The sequence below is a fragment of the Centroberyx affinis genome, unplaced genomic scaffold (genome assembly GCF_046629955.1).
Source record: "Centroberyx affinis isolate AG114_WGS23_722 - 3 ecotype Tasmania unplaced genomic scaffold, CSIRO-AGI_Caff_v1 ptg003381l_1, whole genome shotgun sequence".
NCBI lineage: Eukaryota > Metazoa > Chordata > Actinopteri > Beryciformes > Berycidae > Centroberyx > Centroberyx affinis.
The window spans coordinates 209,910-235,325 of record NW_027281369.1 but is presented as its reverse complement, the minus strand read 5'-3'; the positions used below and the strand labels follow the sequence as shown (position 1 = coordinate 235,325).

The following is a 25,416-nucleotide window of genomic DNA, read 5'->3' as shown; positions in this document are numbered from 1 at the left end:
GACACAAATTTGAACATATATATTTTTTATTCATATATATATAATAAATTTCTATGTACAATTTATTCCTCTTTTGTAAAGAAACAAAATTAAAGAGAAAGCTTTGATTGCAAACAGTGTTTCATACTAAAGGGAGGGAGAGAGAAAATGGAAAAGTGCTCAAATAATTAGTGAGTGCGTTGCAAGTTCTTTCTCACTTGTTGTATTTTAAGTAGATACAATAGGGTTTTGCCGTTGTTTCGCAAGAAGTTCAGGATCTGGAGGCCAGGGTTCCTTGAAGTCACTTTTTTGAAGTCAGTTCATAGAAGCGTCGATAGATCGAGATCAAAGACATTTCCTACAATGTAAAGAACTACCCACCACACAATGTGAGGCTTTGGTTTTCGTCACACTGATTTTTATCTAAGCTCACGCGCTACAAAGAAGACATCCATGGTGCTTTTAGCAAACTGGTTGTCCCAATTCAACCCATTAAGTTTGCCTTCAAAGCTGTGGTGGGCACCCACTGTTTGCAATCCTGTATGCAAGTTTATTTGCTTACTAGGATATTAAATTTGTTCACAACAAAATGTTATGAATGTCAGGGTTCAATAACTGACAGGAATAATGATACATTCGACAAAGCACAGCTAGGACAGTGGTAACTGGCCACTGATTCACAAAGGGTGATGTCTGATTGTCTGTCAGTCAGCCATAGTAGACAAAGTATGACACCATCAATGCAACATGATCACATAAATAACATCACAAAAATCATCCAGTGTACGGATTCTTCCTTTAGAACATTGGCAAGGGGTAATACCCCCAAAAATTGTAATACTTAAAACAAAATTCATCAATAAAATTTCTCTCCTTTAAAGCAGTTGAGACAGTCATGCAATATGCAGCCTAGTTAAACTAATGGCTGGCTACAGGGCCTCCCTTATGAAGTTGAAGAAATCCAAGGACTGTCAACTGACCAAGGTTAGCGTTTACTAGTTGGCAGGTAAGAGCTTAATATGCCACGGGTGGAGCCACAGCATACAGGAAAATAGGTCAATAAGGGCCAAAGGTTTGGTGTGATGTGCCAAATCTTTGCAGTGTGTGCAGAGGAGATGAGCCAGGAGATCCAGTCTGAGTCCTGGGCCCAGAGACAGTTCCTCAGTCCAGGCTGTAGTTTTAGGTCTGGGTCTGGGCCTGGGCCTGGGGGATTGAGATCCAGGCCAGCTTAAAGGTCTTGCAGAACAGAACAGAGTACACACTCCCGAGAATGTCCGTGTGGCAGCTTTAAAGGATCACCACATTGAATACCACTCACATTTCACAAACTGTACACGTCACGTCAATACAAAAGAGGGTTTTTAGCCACAGAGGACCCGTGCTTTTGTGTGTGAGAGGATTCCCTCCTGTTGTGCTCTTACTGCCCATATTCCTTTGCTTAGACATCAGAGGGACTGCTGTTATAGCAGAGGGTGGAGGGCCAGGGTCTACATTCTGAACTCGGGGACAGTCAGTGGCAAACAGGGTTTAGAGGAAAGAGAGGAGGGGCTGAGTGGGTCAGGGAGAATTGTTTTGTGCTCGATGAGTTTTGAAGGCACTGTCCTGTCACATGATGTCAACAAAGAACTCGCAGGGATTGCCCATAGCGTGCTGGAAGGACTGGCGACTGGCGGTGAGCTCAGGGGGAACGGCCGCTAGCTCTCTCCCAGGAGGGGCTCCAGGGGGTGTGCTGCTGCTGACTGAGGTTTTGGGGGCCAGACGGGCCAGACAGTAAGGGGGAGGCAAGCCTGGGGGGCCATAGGAGGAGGCGTGGCTTCGCTCGCTGTGGGCACAGGAGCCAGGCCCTGGCTGGGTGAAGGGGGCGTGGTTGTAGGTGAAGGAGGCATGGCTGTGCTGTGAGAGAGTGTGGCTCCTGTGAGACTGAGTGTGACTGAAGCTTGTTCGGGCGTGGCTGTGGCTGGAGAGGGCGTGGCTGTGATGGCTCATTTGGCTGGCGGACCGATCACCGCGCCTCCCTCCACGGACACCTGGCTCGGATTCGCTGCATGTCGACCTGTGGCCCTTCTCCTGTGGGGAGGAGCGTCTGCCTTTCCCTGCGCTGGGGTTGGATCCACTGCTTCGGCTTCCTGCGGAGAGGAAAGAAAAACACAGACATTTTAGCTTGGCCATCGATATGCACACCTAATACAATTAATACACAGTCAGCAACTCCAACTCATCAGCTACAGCTGATTCAGACCAGCTGGATTTGCTATTGATTAACATGGAGGCAGAAGGTCACACTTTAAACAAAAACATTATAAAAGCTTAATGAAGCTTTCATGAACCACAACAGACATTGTACATCAGTTTTCAGGTGAGAGATCTTTTGTGCTACATACAGTAACGCTAATGAATGCTGTAAAATACATTTTGCACTTTGTTTAAGGTGTGACTAGATATTATTTTCTTATGCAATCCAGAAGAGTCAACAGTCAAGAGCAAACACATGATTGTCTCAATGGCTTCTTCCCCATGTTCCAACTGCAGTAACTGAGGCCAAGAGCCCCCTCTGATGTTCATAAAACACTGAAACATTCACAGAGTATAAATATAAGAATGATACACCTACATCAGAAACACGCCGTACTACTGAATAATACAGAATATCCAAACAGATTAAAGATTCTGATTTTAAAAAAAGTGAGTTACGTTCACCTTTTTGTCAATTTAGCTTTAAAGGTGTGTTAGTGTCACATTTCACTGCCAGTACTTCACACTGGTGGCATGTTGATAGAGGTGTACCACACTGTTGCGAAATCAAACATCCCACGCCTCCTCTTCCGCAATGAGCCCAACAGTACTGGGTAAAGTGGTGCATGATTGCCCCCTATCAGTGAGAATGATAGCACAAGCCCGGGAGTGATCATCCTGCATCATGCACCTCGCTCACTGCGGTCCCAGCACAGTACGAATGCATGCCCAGAGGTGCAGAGAGGGAGAATGGACGGTCAGGAGAGCCACACACTGCTCCAGGTACAGTGACACGGACATACACACGGACAGACTCAGAGGAAGACGCATGGGAGGGGCGGAGGAAAAAAAAAAAAACCTTAAAGCTATGGCAGGTGGAGAATGTTGAGGGCATTGAGGACAAGAGAGAGAGAAAGAGAGAGCGAGAGAGAGAGAAAGAAAGCAGGAGAGGGGGGGGAATTAGACAAGAATGAAGAAGATGAATTGAGAGACAAATAGAGAGAGCAAAGGAAAGAGAGCAGCAGAGGAGGAGAGGGGGTTAGCTGGCTTACCGGTTCCCCCAGTGTCCTGGGACTACCTCCTCCTTCAGTCTACCGTTGCCCAGCAGAAACAGAGGGAACAACAGAATTACACACACCTCCCAGCCCAGACCTTCCCACGCTACCTACTGTAGTCCACCTCTACTGCATCTAGCCCATAGCTAGTGGTACGCCTATGGCTATTATTGGCCCTTCTGTTCTCAAACAGATAAAAAATGACAAAAAAGCAAATACTGTACAATAAAAAACCATGGAGCCACGGAGGAACTCCCCTTCAAAAATGCAAAAACCCATACATGCACTCATTCGCACAGTCAGGCAGACACAACATTGCAAACTAATGCATGTCTGGAAATGCCAAAAGAAACAATCTAACTTTAAATTACAAAAAAATACAAAAATACGTCGTATTCTAAAATACATGACTATTCTTATCTTTTTTTCAATCTCTCTCCTCCCAAATTTCAAAGGTTACAGACATCCAACTGAAAGAATGATCACTGGCTGAAAACAAACAAACATAACAATGTCTGGATGAATTACTCAAAATGATGAAAATAAGACTGACATAATGGTAACATGTGACTTGCGACTATTTGTCTGGACTAAATTACATCATTATAAATCCTATACTACTGCCACACTACCAACACCACCCACCTACATAAGTACAATAAACATCCACAATGCCACTCTCCCTCAATGCAGATGTCAAAAACCATGCAGTAGCAACACAGCGCACTATCACGTTTGATTCAAAATCAAAACAAAAGATCATTCAAGAATTGATGGAGAAGGATGGACTTGGTATTGATCATTTCAAGCTGGCAATTTGTAATCACATGGTTGATCGGGTTTTATGGAGTACACACCCAGTACTGCAGAGCTGTCCGCTGCATGACTCAAGATGCTCATGATTGACCTTGACAATACAGGACGGTTTTTAGAAGACACATTATGGAAATATGCAATCCAATGTCAACTTACAACCCAGAAGTCCAAAAAAAGCTAAAACAAAATGAGTCAGACACTAATAGATACTGACCTAATATGCCAAGAATACTTAGATCAGGGATAATGTCATGTTGCATGTTGAGTCAAATTATCACATCACATCAATTAATGAAAAGCTGATGGAAAACTCAAAGGCTCCACAGCCCGCCTACCCCCCCACCCCACCCCGCCCATCGCTCACCCTCGCTGTGCTGGCTGCCTGCGCTCCCACTGTGGAAACTGTGGCACGGGTCTGAATATCCTGGCGGGAAGCTGGGGGGTGCGGAGGGAAAGGGAGGGTAGGGGAATGGCTGGCCGCCCAGGGGCCAGGGGTTGCTGGTGGGAGGGAGCGGTGCCAGGGTGTCCTGCTCAGAGCCTCCACCGCTGGAGCCCTCATTCAGGTTGAGTGATGCCATGTCTTATTGGAGGGGAAAAAGAGCCAGAGAAAGAGAGAGAGGGGGAGAGAGATTTTAGCACAATCCTTCTATTCATAAAACAGCCATCACAGGACAGAAACGGTTGTATTATCAACACATGGAGACGGGCGGTGGTGCGGTACTTTGGCAGAGGTCTCCGAAGGTGTAGTAGCACTGTTCAGAGAAGGTGATCTTGTTGACAGTGTGCCTCAGGTAGCCGTGCTTCAGCAGACTGCTCGCGTACTTCCTAGCATCCCGCCGGTCCTTGAATCCTTCTACTCTGGAGTACAGCCAGTCCACCACGTCCGCACCTGATGCAGCAACACACACACAGACAAACATCTAGTCAGCTGCTCTCACATATTGGGCAGATACTAAAAATGCTGCTGATAAGCATAAGAACCACAGTGGCTACAGTTAGATGAGCAGCTATAGTACAGTAGCAAGATCACTCTAGGGTGGAATAAGGTGCAAAAGGATTTAATGCCAAAACTGCGCACATTACTGTTCTGACCTCAGACTTATGTTGTAACAAAAAAACAATTAGCACTACTTTTAGCTCAAATGAGTTGCCATTTCAGCCCATAGATAGCTTAAAAATAGGCTGATATGTTTCCTAATATTTAGGATGCTAATAAATTGCATGCTCAAAAAGAGAGTAAGAGAGTGACACATAAGTGCTATTTAATTACTTCAATGAAAATAAAAATCCGTTTGAGAAGGCTTTATCTAGTGAATATTTCATCATCTTATCATCTTAAATAATTTATAAACAAGGAGTAAGTCTACTGTACAATAGGGATGTTTTCAAGAACCCTTGAAATTCCCATTTCCCAAAAACCCTCTGGTGTGTTAACCTGGCAAACTGGTGCATTATTAAACATATTCTGACACCAACGTTCAGAGCAATGCACACACAACACAGATCTGAATATGACTTGTCATTCCCATTATGCAACTAACTCTAAATCTTAGCTTGGAAGACTAACAAGGACACACAGTGTCACGGATGCTAAGCACCCAGTTCAGCAGTATTGCAGACCAAACAGTGCTTCTCAGATGCTGTATGCCATGCTTTCTAATGGACGCTAGGGGCAGATAGGCTAACTGTGAATGAGTGAATAAATGTGCTCTGCAGCCATGAGGTGCTTTGCATCTAAAAAGTCTTGTAACAAGTATTTGATTTTCTGTTCCCAAGCCCTTCTCACCAATGACAGCATTGGCGATGGTGATCTTCAGCCACATCCTGTCTCGAATCTCTAGACCAGAGTCGGGCAGCTGCATCACCTTGACGATGGTTGCCATGTCCGTCTTACTTGCAGATAGAGGCAAGTCATCAAATTCTGGGAGGGAGAAGCGTTTGTGAGAAAATATGGAAAAGCACAACTTTCAAATTATTTTTGAAATGCTGTATGATTGTCATCATTGCATACACACTATAGTCAAGAAGTAGTGTATGTGTCATAGTGTGTGTGTGGCGGTGTTGTCTTTACCGTAGTGTGGGTAAGGTCCTGTCAGGGCGGTGGTGTGGGAGATCCAGGCTGCAGGGTCAATAGGCCTCACTGGCTCAGCTGGACAAACAAACATTAAGGCACTTTTGATAAATGATACAGTACAGCCATCATCAGGTAAAACCTGGTAGAAGCATTAGTTACACTGCTTCAGATTTATGCAATGAGAATAAGTTTGGTTTATAAGATAATTGATGCATGTGCTTAGGAGTATTAGGCATGTTATCCATCTGTAGGAGAGCTATGACATTGATACAGCACTTGTTTTTGTCTTACCGCGAGGGATGGTGAAGTAGCTTCGAGGGGATGGGTCCCAGCACTTGGCAACAGTAAGACTAATAGGACTGGGGAAGAAATATAGAGATAATCAGCTTAAATGCAGATCTTTAGCTTGACAGTAAAGAGCAATGTTTGGTTGAGCCCAAACAACAGAAGAGATGGTAGTGAAACTATGACTTTGTACTGCACAGTGGTCAATCCCATCAAAGCTGCCTAGCGTATATCCATTCTACTGATCCAATCATCCCGGTCAGAGATCAACTGTTGGGACACACTAATACGGTCTGGACTGTGCGCTTTACAGAATCATACTATTGCTAAATAAGCTTTTCTGTAATACTTTAAGTCCTTCAGATACCCATGCAGGATCCTATGATAGTATCCCATTTATGTGTTAGTGGGGAGTGGAGTTACGTTTTCTGTATAATAATCTTCCAAAGCGGAGAATCAAATGCTCATGATGCTCAGGAGTTTCTCTGAGCAAGCTGTGTATGTAACTCACTGTTCTCCTTACCCAGTTTTGGAAACAATCTCCCGGAGGATCCTCACAGCGTCATCGTTGCTCATGTTCTCAAAGTTCACGTCGTTCACCTGGTTGGCACACCACAAATTAATCAATATTACATCAAATGACATCACATACAGTGTATTTTTATGACTAGAATACAATTTTGAAGCTCATATCTGTTTATGCACTTGTACAGTACACAAGTTAATCTCTGCAGTGCTGTTAGGTTTTCAGAAGCCTGTAAATCCTAAGCTGCTTTCTGCAGTATACACGGCCAAAGTAAAAAGTACATTGTTGAATGTTGGGGCAACAACAAATACTTATCAGCCACCATGTGTGTAACAGTGGGTGTAGCCATAGAGCCCAGCCATACAGAGATCAAAGAGAGGCAACAACAGGAAGGAAAAGGAGAGGCAAAATTACAACTTCTACAAAAGAGGGAGGTGAATAGGACATTATGGATATTAATAGGTCACAAAACCTCAGACAGAAATCCAGTGACCATTCCCATAATGTTTAACTTTCACACTGTACAAGCAGCAGTATCCTAAAGAATGACAAATCCCATGGCATTTTTTCGTCATTGCACCATTACACTGCGCTATTTTCCACTAAAATACATGCATGGCGGAAATTCATAGTGTTGAATATGAATTCTGTAAGGGTTAGTGTACCTGGAGGAGCATGTCCCCTGGCTCTATTCTGCCGTCAGCCGCCACAGCTCCTCCCTTCATGATAGAGCCGATGTAGATGCCACCGTCGCCCCGGTCGTTACTCTGACCGACAATACTGATACCCAAAAAGTTGTACTTCTCTGTCAGGAAAGAAGAGAGAAAGAGAGGAATGAGGAAGATCGCAGCATCAGATCTAAGAAAAATTTGAATGGTCGTAAGTCTATATTTAACATAATCTCTCTCTATATACATATAAATATATAAATGCATTGAAAAATAGAAGGTTTACCCATGTTGAGCGTGACGGTGATGATGTTGAGGCTCATAGTGGAGTCTGTGATACTGCTGAAGGATGAAGACTGGAAAGGCAGCAAGTGGATATAATGAGTGGAGCACATCAGAAAAAGTCATAGTGGCATAAAGTCTATATCAATCAGCCGTCTCATTTGTTTCTCACACTCAGCGTCCAACACAATTTCACCAGGTAGCAGTGACGAAGTATGGAAGAGGGGCTCACCCGGTCTATTTTGGCCACTTTGTGCCTCCGTCGGCGCCGTTTGTGTCTGCGCATTAGCTGAGAAGAGGAACTCTGTTCTGTGGAGCTACTGAGTCTGAAACACAGAAAGAAAAGTGGCATAGAAGAATAAGTAAAGAGGGTAGAAGCAGAGTATGGTCAGGACAATGGGAAATTGTTTTTAGAAATGCTGTTTTTTGTTGTTAGATTAGATTAGATTAGATTAGATTAGATTAGATTAGATTAGATTAGATTAGATTAAACTTCAATGATCCCTGTGGGGAAATTGGGCTGTTGGGACAGCAAGTAGTAATAGGATACATCAAAGAAGAATAGGATATAAATAAGAAGGTAAAATTATGATTACATACAATTCCAACACTCAACTATTGAGAGGAATGAACAGAATATATGGATGAAAATGTCCAGAAAAGTATGGATTCAAGCATTAAAACTATGTGCAAAATAGCAGCAGTAGTATCAGCAGCAGCAGAATTTACTCAGACATAAAGATAAACAGATTTGTGCAATATGGAAAAGGTGGAGAATTATAAAAGTTATAAAATATCATTATATAACGATGAGAGGAATAAGCCATGCATATGTACAGAAATGACTAGGCCCCCGTAGACCTGATAATGTCAATACGAGTACATTTTTGTTGCATGTGTATACCTTTGTGTATATGTCTTGTTAGTCTTGTTTTGTTTTTTTATGTACTGAAAATCAATACGTAGATTTAAAAAAAACAAACAAAAAAAAAACAGCTACTGAGTAAAGCGGCTGGATGGAGGAGGAGGACAGGGAGAGATGTGGCACAGTATGTTACCTGCTAGCATCCTCATCCTCCTCACTATCGACAAAGGAGCTGGACTCCAGCTCGCTGCTCATCACCGAGGCGCTGTCGTAACCCATGGCTGAGTCTCTCGCCGTGCGCTCTGATTTAGAATGACCGTTGATGCGAGGGACTGGAGAAGGGAAACAACAGAACAGCAGTGAGTCAGACATGAGGTCGGGTTGCTCATCGAGGGGTCAGATCAGAATGAGAGAGAAAGAGAGCGTGGAGGGAGTGGAGGAGTTAGTGAGAGTGGCTGAACTGGAAGGGGATCATAGTCTCATAGTCGTCTCAGCTACAGAGACAGAGACAACAAAAGAGCTTCTCTCTCTGGTACCTCTGGAAGATTTTGGCATTATTGTAAACAGGAACTGAGGTCTCATCTGAAAAGCAGGACCGGGATTTCAGGCACACTTTACACCAGTTTAAGAGTGTATGGCAAGACAAGTAAAGCAACAATGGTTTTGGCTTGTAGAAGATTACAACATGTGAGGTAGAAATCATAATGAAGCAAAAAATACAAACTGGACAAAATAACACACTTATTGGCATTACTTAAGATATATATTCTACACAGTACAAGATTTTCTACACAGTAAATGTACACCGTTCAACATGAATTCACCTCCTAACAGAAAGATATCAACCAAAACAATCATAGCTGTGTCCCAGATTCCCAACACTTTACCCTGTCCATCTCCATACGTACATTGCCAGGGAGGTGGTGCTGTCTCAGGGTGACAGCGGATTGGCTGGAAAGGTCTGGTACAGCGACGAGGGCGTGGCCGAGAGCGTGTTCGCCGGGAGCAAGCAAAACATTCCAGCAATGTGGTAGTTCCCATAGCTAGCTCCGCCCAGAAGGTGCTCAAATGAAAGCTAAGCTACTGTGTATCAGCACTCATTCAGAAGAGTGACATTCCTACTGTCAGGATTCACTCAAACATATTTTCTCACACACTCCAACGACTCCCACACTGGCAAACTATTGAGTGCACAGGTCAAGTAAGCCAGATCTGAATCTTTGTCTGCCTGGAGCCTGTGTCTTTGTGTTGTGCTCCGTCTGTCCTAGTCCCTCTCTAAAACCCAGCCTGAGCCCCAGACTGTCTCTGCCCGCCGGCTGGCTTCTGACAGGCTCCACAGCTTATCTACAATAGAGGCAGTGACAAAAACAGGGAATGAGCATAAAGATACTCTGTGAGCAGGAACAAGTGAGAAAACGAGAAGTGAGCACTTTGACTCAGCAGCAACTTTACTTTTTGTCTAGACTTGTGCAACTTGAAACATCACCTATCCATAATAATCAATCCCTTTCAAAAGTTGTGACGTTATAAAGTAGGTCTACTATATTCGTTGCAATAAATTTCATACATTTTTACGGACCAAGTTTGCACAGTGCTCCAACTTAGCGCCAAGACTGGCTTACAATCATCATTAGATCAATTAGACTGGAGGACTTCCTTAATTTCATTAACGTAAGTAAAAACAAACTGTCTACTCAGTGCAAAACAAGAACCCTTCTATTTTAACTTATTGGAATTTCCAGAATCACAATGAGTGCATCAGAATCACACAGCAATAAATAACTTGCATTAAACTAACCACAAATGTCATCGCATGTATCTCACATCTTCAAATGTCAGATACCATCAACAGAAAAAAACACAGAACGAATCCTGTCGTCTCTCTCACCACAGCCACAGCCGACAGAGTGCCTTCATCCGACGCAGAGAGAAACTGGGCTGACTCAGAGAGAGCAGAAAGTATTACCTCCTCCCTCCCTCCCATGGCACGCGACTATAGAATAGTCTGCTAATCTGCCTCTGACCAATCAGATGTCAGTATTCCGCAAAATAGAGAGAGAGAGTCCAGAGATAATATGGGATTTGAGACGATGTGCTGTCCTGTCTCTGCTTCAGGTGAAAACACCATCAGGTTATTAGAGGACCAAAGGCTTTTCGCAGCATCGCGGCACAACAAAGATTTTGAGACACTTTTTGTGATTGTGCACCACAGAGGACAGTTAAGTTCACCAGCTGTATTTGTGCTTTGTGTTAATACATTAATACAAGCATAAGTGCTTAGGCTTAACCATGTCTGTTTTGACCTTGGCCTTGAAATCCAGGCAGGGTTGAACAGAATAATACTTAATACAATAGCTAATGCTGTTTTGTGTATTAAATGTTTTGTTCTGGAGTTTACCCACTGAATATTGGGAGTCAAAACTTGGCTTGCCCCGGGTGCTTATGTACAGCAGAAAAGGTGTCAGTTGGTTCAACCCCCCCCTCCACTTGTCCCAGAACAGGTAAGATACAGAACACCTGGCGGCCCTGAAACAGATCCTATCCCATAATTCCACGCTGCCCTCAGGGTCCTCCACCTGTCCACCCTCCTAAAATCTTCAACCGCTGCATTATTCATCCATTCACACTCACACATAACAGCACAGAAAGAAGAGAACAAGGGATATGTTTACCAGGGGTTGAGCACTTTAATTCAGCCTGCTCTGTTCACTGTAAAACAGCGAGCATTCACTCAGAGGCAGAATCACTTCAAGCGTGCATATAATGTGACCGGGGAATTCCTGCTGCTGATGCTGCAGGCAGGCGGGCAGGTAAAGAGGCGGGGCCACTGGCTCCTCCTTCATGTGTCCTTACATCCCGGCCTTGTGCCCATGATACACTATAGCAGCTGCTAAACAAATCCAACCAAATTGAATTAGATTACATTGGGCCATGTAAGCCAGATTTATGAGCCATGAAACTGCTTGTTCACCAAGAGGGACACTCCCAATTCCCCTGATGTTTTCACTTAATTAGAGCTAACAAACTAGCGGGTGAATGCAGGAAGGAAGCAGATAAAGTGTATGTGTGTGTGTGTGTGAGAGAGAGAGAGAGAGAAAGCGAGAGAGAGAGAGAGAGAGAGAGAGAGAGAGAGAGAAAGAGAGAGAGAGAAAGAGTGAAAGAGAGCAAGATAGAGAGTCTCTGTATGTGTATGCATATTTGTGGGTATGATTGCAGAGATAGTGAGAATGACTTGAGACTTAACCCTGACACAAATCTGCATTCTTTGCCTTCTGTGTGATAGCGTCTGATTTGTGACAAGGTCAAATGAATATGGAGGAGAATGGAGGACAGACGCAAAGTTCCTTAGGCCAGACTATTTTTCTGCTTCACCCATGAAACAACAGATATGCACTAGGCAGTTAGCAACAGTGGATTTGACATGGGCAATATGCCTTGGGCCGAGTCACGAGCGAACAAATACGATGCACAAGAGTGCGATCACAATGAAACGAATGGATTTGAAAATGCCGTTATTCTGCTGAGATACATTTCTCATATTCAGTTAGTTCCCTGTTTCCAGTGTGACACATTTACAGCTCTCTCCCTACCACCTCAACCTGATGCTGTAGTCTGTGATACTAATTGCACCACATAAATTAATGAGTATTTGGTTAATGAGCCTGGAGCGCAGGATCCAAACATCCACGCTTGCTGTGAAGAGGGGATGAGGGGAGGAGAGATAGAGAGGCAGAGAGAGAGAGAGAGAGAAGAGAGAGATAAAGAACTGGCGTTGCTGTAGGCATGGAGGAAAAACAGGCGCAGACAGCAGGCACTAGAAGCTGCTGGTTTATTACTTCCTGGCATAAAACCAACCGATATTGCCAAAAACTAGAGACAGTGACAAGAATGAATTGGAGTGGATATCTCAAAGAGGAATCGTGTCAATCATGTTCTTGAATGCAGATCATAAAATATAGTGCAGCTATTGCGGGTAGGAATATGCTGCTAACACACCTTGTATTTTCAATGCAGCACCAGCGTACCCGGCTCTGTTTTGGAGAGCAGAGACATGTGATGGTACCTGGCAGGCCCTGATCCTGAAAATAGCAAGTCTGTAAAGCAAGGAGTTCCTCTGAAGGAGCGGAGAGGAAGCCGTACTTCTACCAAAGTGACCTTAATCGAATTTACTGCAGTCAAGCGCCACAACACCTCAGTGAGCTAAATAACACAGCAGATGTGTTTACAGTTGATTAAGGTTCTCAAGGGCTGACTCACTCTTTCCCATGTTCCCGCTTTTTTTGTACAGAACTTGTCTACGTGCAGAGAGTGCAGAAATATCCAAACAATTACTTTCCCCAACAGGTAAAATGTACATGGCTGCATTCAGATCTCAACAATAGGCAGCAACAGATCTGCCTCGGGTATTTCATAACACTAGTGTCTTCTAACAATGAATGATCATCCTGTAGGACTGGAGAGCAACTACCAAGTGGAAAACAGCCTCTGACCATAAACCTGAGCTGCACACAGGAACCAGGAGAAGAAGAAGAGTTATTGGAAAGACAGAGAATGCCAGAAGCAATCTTTGTCGTGTGGCAAAATCAGGCACTGTTTACCACCTCCCTTACTGTTACCTAGCATCAGGATATCTATGTGTTTCTTGCTCTCAAGTAACTAAAAGCTCAACATGCGCCTTGCGATCCCCGGGGGGCTTTTCCTTAGCTGTCTGCTGTCTTTCCACTGTTTTGGGTGAGTGAATGGAGCAAAATAAGTGTTTAGAGGCACTGAAATGCGATAACGTAGAAATGAAAATTGAGAAAGGAAAATTGCAATTTAAGAACCATCTGCTCCTTGCAGATGATACTCACGCTCAGTTTCTCTCGCTCTCCTCCGTGCACGCTCTCGCTCCCGTTCTCTACGGTGGCTCAGGAGGGACTCTGTGCCCGTCTCTGTGTCCAGGCCGTCTCGACTGCTCACCGCATTGGCACTGCAATACACACATCGGAAAACTTCAGTCAGATTCATAATGATGTACAAAACACACACACTCTCTCTCTCTTTCTCTCTCTCTCTCTCCCTCTCCCTCCCTCCCTCTCTCTCTCTCACACACACACACACACACAAACACACACAGTGGTTCCAAATAATTCTGTAGCCAGCCTCTTACCAACACTCCCAAATTATCCCCAGCTACAATATACCTCTGTCTGTCATAATATATGTTCGTTTGCCACTCAACCTTAGGGGAATATGCAACTCATATTATGACTCTGCTTCAAATTCAATCCCTCTGGCCAAAATAGCAGTTTCATTGTTGTGTGGTATGTGATGTGTTTTTCACTAAGTGTCATTAATGACCAGATACCCTGAGAGGGAGCCATTCTGGACAATACTAGCATTAATGAGTCCTATTGAAAGCCCAGATGGTGCCTGTAGCATGATGGGGAGAGAGAGAGAGAGAGAGAGAGAGAGAGAGAGAGAGAGAGAGAGAAAGAGAGAGAACAGACAGAAAAGACAGAATGACAGTGAAAAGGGGGGAAGTGGTAGATCAGGTGTGGGCTGAGCAATAAGCAGGCCTGTGTGTTTGGGATCTGGGAGGAGTCTGGGGGTTCTGGAAGGACTCGAGGGCAGATTGTTATTCTGTCAGAGGGCTGGTGAGGCTGTGGCCTCAGGCACCAGGGTTAAGGGACTTAAACAGCCACCGGGCACCAAAGAAACCTGAGGCCGGTGAGAACACTCCTCAACCCTGTCTATCTGTCACACACACTTAGGCATGTAGGCTACATGTACCTCACACCTGCATAAACACTCACACATACATACACGCATGCACACACAAGCACAAACACATTCATGCATCCATGCGCACACATGTTCAAAGGGCAGCGCTCATATCCAAACAGTGTCATATATATTCATATTGTATATAAACAAAACAAAAGTAAACATGGAGCATAAAAAGACACACAATAATGCCACAAAACACTCATATAAAATACTCACAGAAAACTATATGTATAACTAACAACTAACTAACACGGGCACAAACATCATCCTGCAGGGGGTTTAAAAAGCTACCGTCTCGTATACCTCCGTGGCAACGTGCAGATGATCAATGCAAATTAAAAACACAAGAGGAGACAGGCTGCTGTGTCTGCTATGTTCACTCAGCGGGATAAAGTGCTCAACGAGGCATGCTTACATGTTCCTGCATCTGAGTCCTAATGGGTGCACCTGGGCTGGGCTTCACTAACACGGGCCAGTGCATGTATGCAAATACCCTGCGCTAAAAACAGCACTTTGTCACTGGTGCAAGACGTGAAGAGGCATAGTTTGGCTATACTGCTAGTAGTGACTGGAAGGCTGTGTGGTGAAGGCTGATGCGGTGGTGACTGCCTGTCTGTCTGTCTGTCTGTCTGTGGTCTGTCTGTGGCTGCTGTCCAGCCGGGCGGGAGGTCTGCTGATCCGGGGGGAGATTATCCAGGGCGCTAGGCTGCAGCTGTGAACAAATGCCACCCCCTCCACAACCCCCCTTTCGCTGCCAATCGCCCTCCCCCCTCCCTCCTGGGAAATGGAGATGGGTGCTTTTAATGTCTGTTAATCCGGATTACCGGGCAGAAGCACATCAATTCTGTCCGTTCTCAGCCCAAAACACCTATTCTGCCTGCTCATCAAATACAGCCATTCACACCGACGGACACATGAAATGCATGAATAAAGCACAAAGAGAAAATGAAGTGGTAATAATATTCTAGCTATTTACAGAAAGAGGCAGAGGGTGGAAGACAGGATTCATTTCAGAAAGAGAGGAGGTTCGCTATAGGGAATTCACCACGCTGTTTCTCTGAGAGAAAAGCCTGCCTGTCTGGCTCAAAGAGGGAAAGAGAAAGGGAGAGTGAAGGAGGGAGGGAGAGGGAAATGAGGGGGAGGGAAGTGACGTGGGGTAAGGGGGCCAACGCACTGTCATTTTGCTCCACAAGGTGGCAGTAGTCCCAGTAAAAGAGGGTCCAGGAACAATAAAATCATCAGGCCAGCTGACAGCCAAACAGCAGGGAGCAGCCCGCAGAGGGCAAAAGCGAGCCGAGATGTCAAACAGTGGATAAAGAGATACCCCGAGACATGACAGATTGCATGTTCTCAATATAGAGCCTCAGCCGTATTGCTCTAGTGCTGTAATGGCAACAACCCCAGCCCACTGCCCCCCGGCCCTTCTTGCTATATTTAGATTTGGGCCTTCTCCTTTGCAAGTGCAGTGAGAATCTCTTATCTGCCGGTTTGAAGTCAAAGTCTAGGCTCAGATAACGGTTATAAAGCTGCAGAAAATGCCCTAATTCCTGAGCTTTTAGGCACCAATTTTACACCACACATGGTTGGGCCACATATCCCTTTATTAACAGCTAACCGGGTATGGATGGGTGCTCTTAGGGGCTGAACACAATGGGCCGCATTGAGTGCCAGTATTTCCCTGAAGATGTTTATGCTGTGAAGGCTATTTCTAGAATCAGCAGCACTGGGGGAGTACGCATCATATGGATGTTTACATAGATGAGCAGACTAACGCCTTACTCTACGGCTGGGTGGGCGGATAGCACTTTGCGAGCGAGTGGAAATGTACACATACAGTACACACAAGTGAAAGCTAACAAGAATCTATAGAAACACACACCCACACACACACACACGTGCACGCACTTTTACGCACACTTCACGTCACATTCCCACACGGGGCATATATACCACCTACATCTCTTATATGAGACTGAGTGGGATGAATCTCTCTGATGAGCTATCCAGATTCTGATCAAGCACATATGGCATGCAGTGAAATAAAAAGGTCACCCCTTTGCACAGGACTGTGTGCTTGAATACAACTGCCTGCATGTCTCTATGTGTGTAATTGTGCATACAAGACAGCCGTTAATCAGCCTACGTACTGGAAGGAGGGGGGCCGCGAGTCCCCGATGCCCCCTGTTCTCTCCAGGGGAGGGGGCAACTCTGGATGGCTCTCTGTACACTGGGATCCTCCATCAGAGTGGGCACTCTCTGCCAGGACCAACTGAGAAAGAGACGGAGAGAGAGAGAGTGAGAGAGAAAAGAAAGCAAAACAAGTTAAAAGACACATGGGAAAGGGACGTTTTTTATTATCTAAGAGACATATTCAGCTAGGAAAGACACACAAACAATGAAAAATACTTCTTTCAAATGATATAGACCCCATACAGAGCAAGGAAACGTGATCAAAGACAACCTAGACAGACTCTGTGACATTCAAAGATAAACACACAGCGATGGTGGCACCGCACTGAGACAGACACATCCAGTGCATGAGCAGGCATAAGGGAAGGATGCGAAATGAGATGCACCAAGGAGCCCGAGAAATGACTGGTGGCTACGCATAAACAACTTGAGGAACAGAGGCAACGTCATAGAAACCTAGCAGACCACACTGCTTTTACTCTGTTGAGTGTCAGTACAAAGGATGATGTACAATGACCCATAGATACAGCCACTCTCCTTTCATCTGAGTCAGAATAATGAAAGTTAAAGGAGGCTGCCTTGGGAAGACTAATGACAGTGTGGATTATGATTATTCTCCTGGGAGAGGCTAATGTAAGCTTGGGGATTCACAGGTATCACTATGGTAATACACTTCATCTACCTGTGCCACTGTGCTTTTAAATGAACCCGTGTGCTGCTTTTTTGCTCCAATTCAAAAGACTGAAAGCATTTCAACACTTTCCGTCCCGTTCTGTTGCTGTCTACTTAGATTAGCCCATGTCTGCAATGTGCTGATTGGTTCTCTGTCTGAGACAAAGAAACGGGTTAACGTTGGGCTGATTTCTCTGCTCCTCAGTTCCCCAGTTTTGTCTCCCAGCAGGCAGCATTATCAAGGAAATATACCTCCATACATAGCACATACTGTATATGCATTAAAATCAGATCACACACATCAAAATTACAGTATTTCTCAGGATTCTTTAGTCCGTATTAAGAGTTGCCGTAAGTAAACATCTTGTTCGTAACAGCTGGGGTAAGCTCATAGTCTGAATTTTAGAGCCCAGAAGATAGATGCAGTATGTTCTGTTAAATCATGCATACAGGGATATTTGTGATCTGGATATGAAGATGCATATCTTCGGGGCAACTGGTTGTTGAGCAGCAGCGTGGCTTAGAGAGTGAGGAGACCATCCTTAAACAAGAGGAACCTGGGTTCAAGTTGCCATATCAGCAAGCATCTGGCCTGCTGAAGTGTCCTTGAGCAAAACACTGAATACCTAGCAGCTCCATTGGTACTGCTCTGTAGCTGAACTTGACCTCTGACCTCCCTGTGGAGGGAGGCAAGCGAAAACAGAATTTCCCCAGAGGGATCGATAAAGCATCACATCATCATGAACAACACCCAATATAAGCTAGTATCTAGATTAAATGTATGTAGCTCGGCCTGTCATCCAGTCATTCCAGCACCATGTAAAGCCACTGAGGCCCGTTCACACTACAATGATAAGTTCCTCAGCAAAAAGTGAGATCGCGAATTCTATTGAATCCCTTCTTTCTTAGAACTTTAATTTGATTGGTTGAAAATGATTCATCATTGTCTCTACATCCAAAAAATAGATCAAACCAAAAATGTAGTTATAGTTATTGTACTGAATGTTTTTATAGTTACTGCTGTAGTGGGAACACAGACATTCTATTTACTAAGAACGATTTGAATGTTTTTATAGTTATAGTTACTTCATAATTATCGGTAGATGTGAACGGGCCTTAACTTGTGTCTTGATATGACGATAGAGCAGTGACAAGGTGCTGTGTAAATCCTCATGACAGGTAGTATGATATTTATTCTTTTGGAAGTCAAGCCAGCCACTGCTGACTGCATTTTATAACAGTGGCTAAGTTCAGCACCTAATGGAATTGCTCACACCTAGTGCTCACAAATAGTGCACTTTGCAGCTGAACAGTGAGATTATAGTGAAGAGTGTTTAAAAAGATGTGTGGAGGCGTTTATATGGCTACATTTACATGATCCATGGGTGCTCCACATATCTTTAGCTAGTACTGAGGCTGCACAGCCAGGCAAGCAGCCAGGAGAGAGGAGCGGCACGGGGGCACCATCCATCTCACTTACCCAGGACACCACTCTCCCGTTGAAGCAGGGCAGCTTGGCGTTGTCATCGGAAATCTCCTCTTTGACAACCCTGGGGGACAGACAGACAGAAACAGTCAGGAGGACACAAGTCAGCTCACACACACATACACTGTACAGCCTGAAGTCACTCTCCTGCTCTGCACAGCTGACACATACTGAGAGACATTCACGCTTTGTAAGTCACATTTTCCACATGGCTTTTGACTGGCTTTACACCCTTGCTAGCATGGGAAAGCCCATTGAGCAGCAGCAGCAATGCCATACTCAGTCTGATTCTCTATCAGTGAGTTACATTAACATGATAGGGCCACTCAACCTGGCACGGACAGAGGCATAAATCAGTAATGAATGGGTCTAAATGTAAATCTGTGTGGGTGTGTGCATGCATATGTGTGCATGGTCTATGATCAGCCATGATTGTTTGATGCAATAGGTAATGCTGCATAGATAGATACATACGTATATAGATAGACAGACAGAGAGTGTGTGTGTGTGTCTATTTGTCTCAGTGTGTGTATGTGTGCTTACATGTGTGTCCGTGTGGATGTTTTATGCATGTGTGCGTGTGGGTGTGAAAAAGTACAGAGCTGCGACAACAGGGCGTCAAGGCACGGGAGTGTGTATTAATAGAGTGATCCAGTGTGTGAGCCTCCCTCGGTGCGTTCGTCTTTGGCTGTAAATTCCCTACAAAAATACCTCCCAGTTACCCTTTGACCTGCTGGGACACAGTTCAGCAGTAACCAGTCACCACACCTGCTAGGCTCGTGTCACGTAGATCAAGCCCGGAGCTAGCTGAGGGGCGAGAGATGAGCTGGGTAACACCTTGCACACACACACACACACACATGCACACACATGCACACACACCACACATGCACAAAACACCCTGATCTATTTACCTGTTAGTGTTATAATTCCCTGTATGACTTTACGTCTGTTGTTTATTTCTTTATTTGCAAAGGAATTTCACAGAATCGGTACAACCAAGAATTTCTGAAACTGAATGGAGATCTCGCATTAGCTACTTGGCTTTGAACACCATAAATGAAAAGGGTGAGACATGACTTGAGAGCAGCAGGAAAGCCTAAGAAGATTTTATGCAGGGGTGTCTCTGACAGCGGCTTTATAGATTTATAGCTTTTTTTTTTTCCACTTCTTGTTTGCCAGAACTTCCCTGCTACTGAAATGACTCGCCAAGCTGGCTGTGCTTTTGTGTGCTGCTGCTGCTGTGGGAGCTGTGTTGCTGGGAGTGGTGGACGGAGATAACGTAGCCTTGTGGCTGGAACTGACGACCACAGAGTCTGCTGCTGCGGCCTGTTCCACCTCAGGGAGGAAAAGGGAGGGGAGGCGAGGGGTGGGGGGGTGGGTAACTGTGCCGGCTGCTCGTTAGGTAGGAAGTGTTTGCATCCTCTCTCTCAAGCCGCATGACCAAGCTGTAAGGTGACTTGTGAGGATGTGGGAGTGGTCCGTACAAATAAATATCAGCGACGCCTCTTCAGCCTTATAACCCATAACGTTCAATGAGAGGACGGTTGCCAGTTCCACCCACACAGAATACATGCTGTGCACACACTATTTGGCCCCCCACTGTAAAAGAGTATTTTTATGGTTTCTGAAAGAAGTTGCTTGCAAAATGAATCATTTAAATATGTATCTATCTGTTAAAGGCATTGACTCCAGTAGAACCCACATACAAATCCAAAGAAAACAGATGACGTCTACAAAACAGGGTGAAGTACGCATGACCTGCATTCTTTTCAGCTTCCATCTGATATCGGGAGCAGCATTAATTCCGGCCTGAACTCTTGACGAGCATGCACACGTACACACACATACACACGCACACAATCACAAGCTGTAAGTCCTGTTTAGAGAAGCATGTGTCTGGTCCAGGCTTCTGTCACAGCTCTAACTTCTTAGAGCTGACAGCTTAAATAGGTCTTAACAGATTTCACAGGATAATGACACAAGATTTGCCCTGGTGATCGCTGAATATTCCACTGCTGGGGATATGTATTTGTGTAGCTGGGGAAGATTAGACGTGTTTGTTTATGCCTTGAGAGACAGAGGAGGGCTGGGCAGTTACAGCATAAACCAGAAACCAGAGGGCAGGAGAGGCCGGCCCACACTGGCCAGTAGTCCAAGGACTTTGGTGGGCTGATGCTACTGATACTGTAAACAGGGAAGCAAAATATTTGTAGCTCAAATAAAATTGTGAATAGGTGTACTTCATTACACTGGGCCCTGACGCACAGTCTCACGCAGTAAACAGTTTTATTCAAACACTCAATATATGATGTAGATGACACATTTAATACTGTAATCATGTGATCTCAACAGCACTGTAATAGCACAGTTGGCCCTTTTTAGTTCCGTTTCACTTGACTATGTCACTATCAATCAAATATGATGTAGCTCCTATCATAGTAAGACCCTTGATGTTTGTCCCATGGCACACAAATACAGTTTAACCTTCAATTCTGTCACAATCCTCAAACATTAAATAACAAAACGCTAATAACAAGTGAGGCAAGGCAAGGGTGCATTTGTGCAAAAAGCTGCAGCTTTTTGTCCTCTAACTACTGTGGCTTAGCATCACTATCTCAGCAGAAGAAAGATCCCCCCTACCAGCCCCCTATTTTCTGAGACACAAACAAGACTGTTTCTTTCAGACCTCAGCTTGGCTGCTTCCTCAGCTCCAGTGTGCCTCTGTGACTAGCATTATAGTGAGGTCTCAAACCCACTCACCACCAGTGGCAATGACAAAACACCATATCATCACCTTGAAGTCTCTGTAAAAGGCAAGTGGGTTGCTTCAAAACAACCCACAGTCTGAATTAACGTCCTGTCTTATGAATATTGATAAATGAATAAATATTATGACAGCCAAACTCACAAAACACAGCTAAAATACCAAATGTGCTCAACTCACCTCCTAAATTAGGGACTTAGTAAGCGATGAGCTTTTTGTATGGTTCTGCAGCGTGACCCAAAATGCCACAGCCCATATTTACAACATCCCATGCAATTCTAAAGGGAACAATGGAATTATGTGCTCACTGCAGTACAGGGTTATAAGCATCACACATGATGCATGATCGCACTGAGGTGTTTTTAGGACAAGCCATTTATAACATTTGTGTGGCCCGCACTTACAGTGTTGATATGGCCAGCGCAAATGCAGTTCGACAATCCCATAAGAAAATGGCTGGTTCCTCCCGCTCGGCAGGGGGTCTACTACAGAGGACCTTGCACTGACTGCTCATTTACATTTCAAACACTGTCTATAACTGCAAGGGATTTGATGTTTTCCCCCTCTGCTCAGCAGTCTTATTTCTCCCTAGCTAATTCTCCAGCAGCCATACTGTCTGTGCTTATGCAGTATGGCCAGCATGGCCACCACAAAGCGCTGCTATCCTCTGTGCCTTTGACTGGGTTTGCTTCCATACTGTGCCAATACCATACGGCGCTCACAGAACCCGAATATTCTATCGTAATGACTCAATGACGACGACGTTCACGGAGATGCCTCTATCATCGTCATACTACAATCTGAAAACATATGTGAAAACATATTAGTTTGACAATATCCAATTCATGACATGTGCTTCAACATGCTTTGTTGATGCACATGCAGGAGCCAGTCAGACTCGGCCTACTGTAGTGGTGTATTCAACAACATGGAGCCACATCCCCATGTTGAGGTTTAAGAGCAAACATGCTTTGTTTGTTTCCATAATCTGCTTGTCGATCACCTGAGGCCCAGCGCGCAGCCCGGCTTGCAGTGCATGAGGGGCAGGAAGCCGGGGCTGGGGACAAAGCAGAGCCTGGCCTGCCACCAGGAAGAGCCAGTTTCCCTCACAAGGTCAGGCTGCTGTGGGAATGTATGACGTTTTTATTCTATAGACACCGCCTGCCTGCCTGCCCCTGCATTTCCTTCACTCATGTTCGAGATTACAGTGCTAGACATTAATGTGCGTGTGTGTGTGTGTGTGTGTGTATGTCTATGTATGAGACATCAGAATGGAATGAGAAACCAACATTGACACAAATATGTCATCCTCAGCAGAGGCCTGATACAACTGGATCTCTCTGACCAAGAGCTGGAGAAACTAAAAGCTATAGAGCCTATAGCTATGGAGCATTGCAAACCTGGTCTAACTCCTGAAAATAAAGACAGGATTACAAAGAGAGAGAGAGAGAGAGAGAGAGAGAGAGAGAGAGAGAGAGAGAGTGAATGATGAAATATTTCAATTATGAAAAATAATTCATAACACCCACAATACAGTAGACAGAGAAAGTAGTTACTCAGTGTAAAATTCATGATAAACAACAAAGCAAAGTTACAGTGAACAGAGGATCTATTGAATTAATTAATAGTTCCATTATTAGTTAAGGAAATTATTTCAGATGCCATGTTGTGTGTTAAATTTTGGCCTGATAGCCTATGCTACTGCACAATCAGTGGTTAAAGACTTATAGGATGTAGTCCTTCAATATTACAATAGAAAATAGGTGAATATAGTGACTGACTTATTCTATTCTATTCTATTAAACGCCTCTTCTACTGCTAATAATAATAATAACATTCTAGAAGAAAAGGATGTGATAGCCTACCTACTGTATGTGGTATACATTGTGCACCAACTCTGTGTAATAATGTGCCTACTGTATTTCTTGGGACAATAGGCAGGTCGACATGAAAACATTGGAACCTTCCAACCCCTTATTAAACTACATGTACATTTATAGGACAACTTGGGAAAACGAGGTTATGAAGACGCCGAGCAGCGCCGTTTGACAGATCTTCCTCTGGGGCAATTAAATGGAAAGTTGGTTACATGCGGTGATTGCATAACTAATAACCACGATAACCACGCTGCCCTGTGTTTTCCATGTTACTTGGGGCTCACCTGCAGTCCATTGTGTGTGTGTGTGTGTGTGTGTGTGTGTGTGTGAGAGAGAGAGAGAGAGAGAGAGAGAGAGAGAGAGAGAGAACTTCCTACTGTATCTAATGATCTATCAGTGAAGTCTAATGAACTGATGCTAGATTTGAATAGGTCAGTTTCTCTTATCGCTTTCATTTTGAGAACAGCATGCTACAATAAACAAACACTGTGGAGAAAAAAACCAGGGCAATATAAAATCGATAGTGAACTTGAGGTGGCACCCGAGAACATGTGGATGCTTTGTCAACATTGTTCTGACATTTACATGGATTATTTATAATTTATATATATATTGACATTTGTATATGGAGTATGGGTCTGCCCGTGGAGACGGGCTCCCTGTAATAAACTGAGGGCTGCGTCATTAAGGCTATTGGACAGATCTGGTATCACTTCAAACAGTCTTGTGTCTGCTCCACTGCGCACAGGATAGCCTATAATAATGAACAGGTGCCAGAAGCATGGAAACAGACATGGCACTACTTTGCACACATGTAACAAACGTTGCAGCCTGGATCGTTTGATATCGCCAACCACGGCCTGTAATAAGCTGTTTAAACACACGTAGCAATAACAAATTGCAGCTGAACAAGACGAATAGGCTAATAATAATCACCGACGGTAGCCACTTACCCAAAATCTTGGTCCATCGATTTGAAGAAGAATTTGTAGCTATTGACCGGTCGATTGTTGAGGACATTTTTAAAATCCGCTAAGGTGACTTTCTCCGGAGAAACGGACAATTTCACCAGATAAGGAGTCTCCTCCTCGTCTATGTGATATATTATTTTAGTCTCCGCCATGAGAGTGAGGGGAGGACAATCATTGACACAGGAAAGGAACAAGGGTTGGCAGCGCAATAAACAGGCCTGCTATGTTACCAGCTACCCGTAGAATAACATAACAGCATTCCCTAATAAATAAACCTGTATACCTCACGATGGGAAATAAATAACCGTGTCTTTGATAAACACAGCGAAAATCCAGACATAATCGCGTTATGAGTGCCTGTATTCCTGCTCCAATGTGTGTCGGTACGGTGGCTCTCTCGGCACTAAAACAGGAAGGGACAGTCCACATCCTTGCGATATGGAGTTGGGAATATTGCTATTTTTCAGTAGGTAATTGCTTGGACAGTGCTGTCATCTAGTGGTGTGTTTGGGCTGTGCGCAGGCCTGTATGTCGTCTATACAGCACACGCATACTGTACAGCCACAACACGAACAAAGAGGAAGTAGGCCGCCGTGACAAATCCAGGACATAGTCCTTTTCAAAACAAAATGATTACTCCATACTCTGGCTCAGTTGAATATTACAGTAGAATACAGGCTTTAACTATTCTATTCTATTCTATTCTATTCTATTCTATTCTACTATATTCTATTATAGAAAATACGTCTTCTGATGAAAATATACAATTAATATTCTAGAATAAGAAGTTAGATGGCCTACCTATATCTGGCCAAATGCTATTACACTGACTGAAGTATTCCCCCCCCCCGCCCAAAAAAAATAAAATAACTAAATAAATGAATAAATAAAAACCGCAAACT

At 44.3% G+C, this 25,416-nt stretch overlaps 1 protein-coding gene across 1 annotated transcript; it reads right to left on the bottom strand.

Annotated features, from left to right (window-relative positions):
* Window positions 1-55: 55 nt before the first annotated feature.
* LOC139660757 (segment polarity protein dishevelled homolog DVL-1-like) lies at window positions 56-24,898 on the bottom strand. Its single transcript, XM_071538978.1, has 15 exons — window positions 24,497-24,898; window positions 18,894-18,963; window positions 16,699-16,820; window positions 13,633-13,751; window positions 8,976-9,114; window positions 8,150-8,243; window positions 7,922-7,991; window positions 7,633-7,772; window positions 6,965-7,041; window positions 6,448-6,515; window positions 6,154-6,231; window positions 5,869-6,003; window positions 4,804-4,971; window positions 4,447-4,662; window positions 56-2,105 (listed from the first exon to the last, which is right to left on the bottom strand). Exons 1-15 carry the CDS (start codon window positions 24,664-24,666, stop codon window positions 1,585-1,587), a joined length of 2,187 nt encoding a protein of 728 aa, XP_071395079.1. The 5' UTR covers window positions 24,667-24,898; the 3' UTR covers window positions 56-1,584.
* Window positions 24,899-25,416: the final 518 nt, after the last annotated feature.